Genomic DNA, 7,995 nt, shown 5'->3' with positions numbered 1-7,995 from the left:
TCCACTTCTTATTCTCTGACTCTCTCTGTATCTCACTGTCTTTCTTTCTGTCTCTGTTTCTCCATGTTTTTCTGTCCCTGTCTATTCATCTCTGTCTGTCTGTCTGTCTGTCTGTCTGTGTCTCTGTCTCTGTCTCTGTCTCTGTCTCTGTCTCTCTCTCTCTCTCTCTCACACACACACACACACACACACACACACACACACACACACACACAATTTACTCCCACCATCCTGGACATCTTTGTGTGGAATTTAAATGGATGACCAAAGATGTACTGTCAAAGGGACTCTTTACACTACACTTTTCTCGTGATCCTTAAGAGTATGACAGCCATTGGATGCTGTTTCATCTGCTGTATCTCATTTTGGACCTTGGATTTTTCCCCTGACAAACTACAAGACTCAACACTTCTGCTCTCTTGTCCCTCTAGCTTGTCCAAGATAGTCTTTGGTAAACAATACATATTTTATTTATTCAACGAGGCCACTGGACATCCACCCAAAGCTACTTTAAACTTTTACAGTTTCAACATGTTAATTTATGGCAGGAGGTTTTTTTTAACTATATGTGTGTGTGTATATGTGTGTGAGTGTGTGTGTGTGTAGATTCAATGTATAAAAAAGTATAATTGTTTTCTTCAATGCTCATGGAATTTAAAGTACACTTTATGTGAGGCATAAGATGGAAAGTTAAGAATAAATAAGTTACCTTGATAAAGATACCATATGAATACTAAACCTTTAGCTTGCCTCCCACACTATAATTCTGATTGTTTCTAAGCATACTTGGGCTTAGGCTTCTCAATGTATTAGCTTATGCCATTATATCAATTCTATTACCTTCAATGTTCCTTTTAAAAAGTGAAGATAAAAATGAATTTTAAAGCTGAAAACTGGTAAACCATGATAAATACAAAGCAAGATTAGGTTAAGTGTCTACCCACCTGACATTGGAAATCACGAATCCCCTAAAGGGTACAGCTACAGTTAATCCTTCTCCTCCACAAATGAATCAAAGGGTAAATCATCTGCTTTTTCCGACTCAAATATCTTCTTTGACCTTAATTTTTAGGTAGCACTTTCACTGAGGGATTTTTAAATAAGAATCAAAGAAAATGGTCTTTACCTGATTTTCCTGTTCTTTCTGAGGCCCAGGCAGATGACACACTGCCAGCCATATTCACAGCCAAGACCCTAAATGCATATTCTGTGTGTGGCTCCAAGCCAGAGATGGATATGTGGACTTGGGGATGCTGGAGCATGTTCTCACTCTGATTGGCTGACTGTGAAGCTGAGTGAGAACTGATCAAACCATGACTCTCAAACACTAGACTTTCTTCAGTGGATGACCGTCTCTTCATGTATAACTCATATCTTATAATTATACCTAGAAAAGAGACAGTAAATTGAAGTGACCAAGTCAAAGGGGTTATTTAGGGACTGATCATTTAAGGTTGTTTGCTTTTCAGCATTCTGACTATATTATCTGTGGATTCTTGATACTAATTTAGATGAAGAAATTTAGAGAGGTATATGCCTAGCGTATGAAAAAGCAACAAAAATGATTGTAAACTATTGTGAGAAACATATTTTGGAGAAAACAAATCAAAGGAAGTATAAATGCAAGACAACCCTAGTTTATCCTATGTAAAATATAACATTTTCAAGATGGATATTCATAAATTTCTGCTAAAGATGTTCAATCCTTTTGAACTACCTGCTTATTCCACTTCTAGGATTCGTATTTTGAAGTTCTGTGAGTTAATTACATATTTGACATAAGCCATAAATGTTGTATAGCTAAGTTGTATCCAGTCTTTACCAAGAATATAAAAGTTTGATGCAAAGTTTTACCATGCTATGTGCATAATATAAATAACTAAAAATCTAGGAATATGTGTCTGACCCATGAACTCTGAGGTTCAATTTTAAGAACACAAAAATTAACTTAATGGAATCAACTAGCCTATATACAACTTTTTTTGTATTATTTTATATTTTTTTCTTTCTTAAAAGAGAAAATGTTCTACTTTCTGGTGCCCTACCATGACTCAGTCAAATATAATGCGTTTCAGCAGCGACTGTCCAATTATCAACATCATCTGTGTTGTGGCAGATGCCATTAAGAGCAAAGATAATATTAGCCTTTTAAAGAGCAATTTAATTGAATGGAATTCGTTCTTAAATTAGATGAAATACCCTCTTCCATATCCAGAAGAAATAGCATTTTATATCTTCAGAAACCTTTTCCCAAGCAAATATCGTATATTCATAAACCAAATGGAGTTGCCAGTCTTACTACATAATTCATCATTTCTACTGTTTTGGTTTTCTAAAAGAAAGAGAAGTTTAAACCTCGAACTCTTACCATTTGGATCCACTGGTGGAGACCATTCTACTCTGAGTTCTGTGGGACTGATTTTCCATACTGTAGGTGGCCCCTGCCTTTGGGGAGATGCTTCGGCTGTGGTTACTACAATAGGCAAGCTGTATAAACATCCCCCATTAGTACAGCCCTGTACAGAAAAACAGTACTGGGTGAATGGAACCAAATTCCAGATGGTAGCTGAGGTTTCTGGACCTTCATAGGAGACACAGAGTTCAGTGCTGTCCACAGGTGTGCATGATAAAACATATTTCTCTACAGTACCAGAGTGGTTGGAGAGTCCAGACCAGGTAAGTGTAATGGAGTCCGAGGCAACAGGAATGATGTGAGTCAAGTTCAAATATCCTTCTGAGACCTCTGGCTTTGTCTTAAAAGTGACAGGTACGCTTCTTGTTGAACTGTGCACATTGGAGGTCTCTATAGAATATGAATATGCTGTGTGTGGTGACAGACTAGTGTCTAAGAAGTACTGAGTATCTGAAATAAAAAGCGAAAACAGAGAGTCAGAATTAACTACTGTCAAGGATTGCAATTGCTTGATTCTGGTGCTCTGTGATGAGGTAGTTCACTGATCAAGTCCTGCAAATAAGAGTGTGTTTGATGCTTTTCCAAGGGAAACCAGGCAAATGCTGGTTGCTTTTATTGTCTGTTCCTGTCCTTGTTGTGCTCTTCATGGGCTCCCTCGATAGAAGAACCCAGAGGAAGTCCTTGCAATCTCTGAAACACATATTTGCTTTCAGTGTAAGTGGTTTGCTTGCCAAATGCTGTTACGTAGGTCCAACCCTCTGCAAACTATGACCTAGCACCTGGTCTTTCTCCTGCTTAATACTTTCATGACTTAATAAAATGACATACAACTATAAATGTGTTTTGCTAAATCCTGGAGAGATTTGTCAACAACAGAGGAATAGTAAAAGAGAAGACGGGGATGTGCAGGCTCTCTATGCATGAAGGACAGGGGTATCATGGAGAGGAAGGCCAAAAGCAAAGGTTATAAAACAAGAAAGAGATAGATCGGGGCCATGATTAACCATGTGCCTGCAACCACCATTCTCTGCAGAACAGCAAGCACATTGCAGGCCTATGAGACAAAAAAAAAAAAAATGCCAGAGGGGCTGCTGACTGCTTCCCTGTGGGTTTGTGTGTGAGTTGGCAGAGGCTCCTGATACAGCACTACTGAAGGTTTCTGTATATCTAGATGCTTGACATATGATAGATACCTAGAGTCTAATTTTAACCCACAGAGGTTCTTGGTTTTCTGTGCTGAGAGACCATGGATGACCCATGGGGCCTCTTTTGGTTGTGGCAAGGTAACCTTTAAATCTCTGAAAAGGCTAGATGTGAGATGCGGGGCCCAGGAGGGGAACATTCACAATGTAGTAGAGTGTTCACAAGAACCTGATTTCTGTAGAATAAGCAACTTCACCTGAAGTCAGTGTCTTGGTGATACCAAGAGTCAAACTGGTCCACTGTACTTCAACAAGCCAGTATCCTCAGGAGGAACTTGGTTAAAGGTCAGAGGGAAGTTATCCTCCCCTAAATCCTAACTAATATGGCAAATGAGGGATGAAGGATGGGACAAAGAGAGAGGGGGGCTTAAGAATATAAGTGAGGAACTGAGCAGAGGACGTTCCATCATGCTGAGCACACATCACTGAAATTTCTTCATTAAAACAACCATTACATGAGTGCTTCCTATGTTGTTCAAGGAGCCCCACATCCTCCACGGGAGTAAGAAGTGGGACAGATGGAGAAACATCACCACCCCGATTCAGAAGAGTCCACTAGGACTGAGACTCCATTGGTAAGAGTGCTGTCATAGCCCCTGGAATGGAAGTTTACCAAGGCTCCATAATGACACAATTCCTAAAGGACCTGCTTCTGACAGCACCCAAGGAGGAGACTCACTCCGGGGATCATAGACAATCAAACTCATGTCAAGTCTTTGCCAGATCATTCTATTTTCCAAAAAACAAATTGATCTTATCTCAGATAATGAGAATGTGTGAGAGCATTGTTGCTTGATAAGAAATTGGAATAAGATAAAAAGAAACAGAGTGGGAATATGTGATTTTATAGGAACGATTACATGGAACAGTTACAATCACCATGCATTTCCTGAGGGAAGCTTTATTTAGGGACCCCATCCCGTCATCCTGCAAGAGAAACAGTTTATAAAAATAGCAAATTGGGAACAAGGACTTTGCCAAAGAGGCCACACCTGCCTACTGATTTCTCAGCTTTCTGCCCTGAAACCCCGAGGAGGGGGGCGTGTCCTTTTGTCCCACATTTTTATTATCATATGTTAATGGTGCACAATAATGTTTTTTTGTGATACTTTCATCCATATTACCTTTATCACGTTCCTCTATTACGTTCATAATTTATCACTCTGGCTCCATTATCTTTCTTCTCAAATACACTACACTCCTATCTCTCCATATCTTTTACAAAATACCTGCATCCAACAGATGAGAAAAACACACGTGATATTTGTGTCTCTGCTCAGGCTTATTCCACTTAATATGATAATTTCACTCCTATTCATCTTCCTACAAGTTGTAAAGAAGAACTATATTTTTCCTGGAATTCTTTCTGCCATCCAGAAAACATTAAATTTCCTTATCCGTTTATCTCTCACTGGGTACCCAGGGTAACTCCTGCTGGGATATTTTTGTACACCATGTGAAGGTGTGTCTCTGTTCCTCCTTGCCTGACTAAAATATTCTCTGATTGGCTTTAATAATAAAAAGCCAACCTCCTCTATCTAGGCAGGAAAGGGAAGGTGGAACTTCTGGAGGAGATAGGAACTCTAGGAAAGAATGAGCCAAGGAAGGAGTCAGATACAGAGGACCGAGGAGAGGTAACAGTCATTTGGCAAATGTGGAGAAGTATAGATTGGGTTAATTTAGTCATATGAACTAGTATAGAACAAGCCTAAGCTAATGCCCAAGCTTTCATAAATAATAAAATGTCTGAGTGTCATTATTAGGAGCTGGTGGTGGAGACAGTCCAACAGTAGATTCCTTAGCATGTTCATGCTATATAATGCAGTAATAATACTTAGTATGCATGGATCAGTGATAGGATAACTGTTAATTCCTCTTCATAAGATTTATCTTTAGTTATGTGTAAATTCCTATATGTCTGTTTATGTGTCTTAGCATGTGCACATGAAGGTAGTGCCTGTGGAGGTCCAAAGGAGTCAGATATCCTGAAGCAGGAGTTACAGATGGTTGCAATCCACCAACATGGGTCCTGGGAAATAACTTAGCTCCTATGCAAATGCAGTATGTTCTTTTAAGCTCTGAACTACCTCATCAATCCCATAGCTAGTTGTATGTTTGTTCTACTGTAGTTTAAATCTAGGACCGCAAGTGTACTAGGCAGACATTCGGCCACTGAGCTGTATTCTCAACCCCTTACTCAGTTCCTGGAGTTGAGCATACGTTTCACCAGCAAGGATAATGCATTTCAGTTTTAGATTCCATTTCTCTATCGTGTCTGGTATTCCTTTGCTTTCAAAATCAATATATAAAGTATACCATATATATGAGAGTTGTTTGGATGACAAGACAATGTATAATGTATATACAAAACTCACTGAGCACTTCTTAAATATAAAACACTAAATAAGGTATGTTATTTTCCTCTGAAAACTGTGTTCTTTGAACTAATGATATAGATGAGGTCTTTAACAAGCCACGTGGGGAGTCTGAGCAAAATACTAAGTAGGTAGAAGTCCAAAGTGTCACCTGGAGGGCTAGAGAGATGGCTCAGTGGTTAAATTCTTGCTGATTAAGCATGAGGACTGGAACTCAGAACCCCAGAACCCATATAAATGCCAGAGTATGGCAGCTTGTCTGTAATGCTGGCTTCCTAAGGCTGACCCAGGGGATCCACAGAGTAAGTTGGCTAGTGGTTGTTATACTGGTAAGCCGTAGGTTTGGCTGAGAGACCAAATGAGTACGTATTGAGCCTCTGTATACACATACATACACATCACCAACCTATTTATATAAAATATGTGCATAAACATGTGCACATAGCATAAGCTAACTCCCTTTGTCTCTGTCTCTGTCTCTCAAAAGTAGAAACAAATACATCAGTGAAAAATAAAATACAAAACCAAAGAGCTAACTCAAGCACATACTCTTCTACTGGTAGCATGTGGGTGTCCATCAGCTACATTTTACTTAAGGAGCCACTGAATATACTATAACTCACTTACTACGAGTATTCAGAAACTTTCAAATTATCCCATGTAATGAGTATAGCTGGTGGTTGATTTTAATGTCAACTAATACAGTGTGTCATTGCCAAAGAAAAGACATTCAAGAGCTTTAAAGATGATAATATAGAGGTATAAGAGGATGGCAAAAAATAAAAAAAAACACTGCCCAAGAGCATCCCACAGGACTGCGGGCTAGCCAGGGGAAGTTTCTATACTAATGAGGAATTCTATAATGGCCTGGAATAAATGATCAAACTTGCTTAGAAGACAACACTATTAATTTTCTTTGAAAAGTTCAGTGATTCTCCACCTACGATTCCAACTGCCTTCATTTAGCCCACAGATTTGTGCTCATTCAACTGAAGAGAAATAGTGTTTCCTTTTCACGTTATTCATGCTACCCAGGCACTGAAGCTGTAGCAATAAACACGGGGGTACTATTAGAAAGCTGGGAAGTTCTGACCGAACTCACGGGTTGTTTCCACTGTTCAAATGCCATTATGCAGATAACTTTCACATCATTAATTATGGGCGGTTGTAGACAAATGCCAGATGTGTCATTTTTAGTGCAAACTAAGGTTTTGGAAAATAGTATTTCATTTAATAGGATTATAGAAATGTCTGATTAGTGAATGAGTGGCTATTTACTACCCAAGAAATTATTGTTTGGATTCTGTTTAGTACAATCATGTAAAAAGCTATGATGCTGTGTTCCTATATACCATTTTATCAAACATATTACAGTATGCTACTGTGAGAAACACGGGCTGAATGAATCACTGATGGGCTCTAATTTAATTCAAAGCTGCTTGGGAAATGGAACCAGTGCAGTTGCATCTTCAGAGATAATTCAACCAGTGGTCCTGTCAACTCAGAAACCATTTTCAATATTTTTATAACTCCCCTCTTCCTCTGTCACAAAAGTTTAAGTTTCAGAACACCTGGATCCCACTGTCTTTTGGAAGAAAATAGACATTTTAGTAGCAGGTTTTTTGGATGCTTTGCCAATGTGGCAGATGCAGGCAGATGTTTGCTTCCCATCCCAATCTGTATCATGGAGTTTAGAATTTCCATTAACTTCACGGAAGACTAGAAGCAGGGAAGGGGTATATAGAGTGAAGAGAAAGTTGGAGGACATAAAGATGAAAGTCATGCACAATAGGTTTGAAATGATATCTGCCCATGTAGTAGATAAAGTGTCTGACATGTAGTTGGGAACTTTGAGGTCAGCTGGTATGGTAAACTCAGCTTTCTTCCATCCATGTTAAAGAAGGTTATGGAAGTTTAGTCCCTTAACTTAGATTTACATGCATTTTTAAAGTGGATTATACATGTTACATCTAAGTTGGAGGCTGTACGAGATGGCTCTGCAGGT

The 7,995-nt window shown here is 38.9% G+C and overlaps 1 protein-coding gene across 2 annotated transcripts in view; it reads right to left on the bottom strand.

The window, feature by feature from the left end:
• Positions 1-7,995, bottom strand: part of Ush2a (usherin) — a 668,288-nt gene that overhangs the window by 491,453 nt on the left and 168,840 nt on the right. For both annotated transcript variants that reach the window (XM_028760212.1, XM_028760216.1), the window contains exons 16-17: positions 2,369-2,863; positions 1,127-1,387 (exon numbers count right to left, since the gene is read on the bottom strand). In XM_028760212.1, the coding sequence (XP_028616045.1) occupies positions 1,127-1,387; positions 2,369-2,863 (756 nt within the window). The remainder of the gene's footprint in view (positions 1-1,126; positions 1,388-2,368; positions 2,864-7,995) is intronic.

Source organism: Grammomys surdaster, unplaced genomic scaffold (assembly GCF_004785775.1).
Source record: "Grammomys surdaster isolate TR1022 unplaced genomic scaffold, NIH_TR_1.0 130, whole genome shotgun sequence".
In the NCBI taxonomy this organism is placed as follows: Eukaryota; Metazoa; Chordata; class Mammalia; order Rodentia; family Muridae; genus Grammomys; species Grammomys surdaster.
This window is presented reverse-complemented; position numbering and strand designations above follow the sequence as displayed.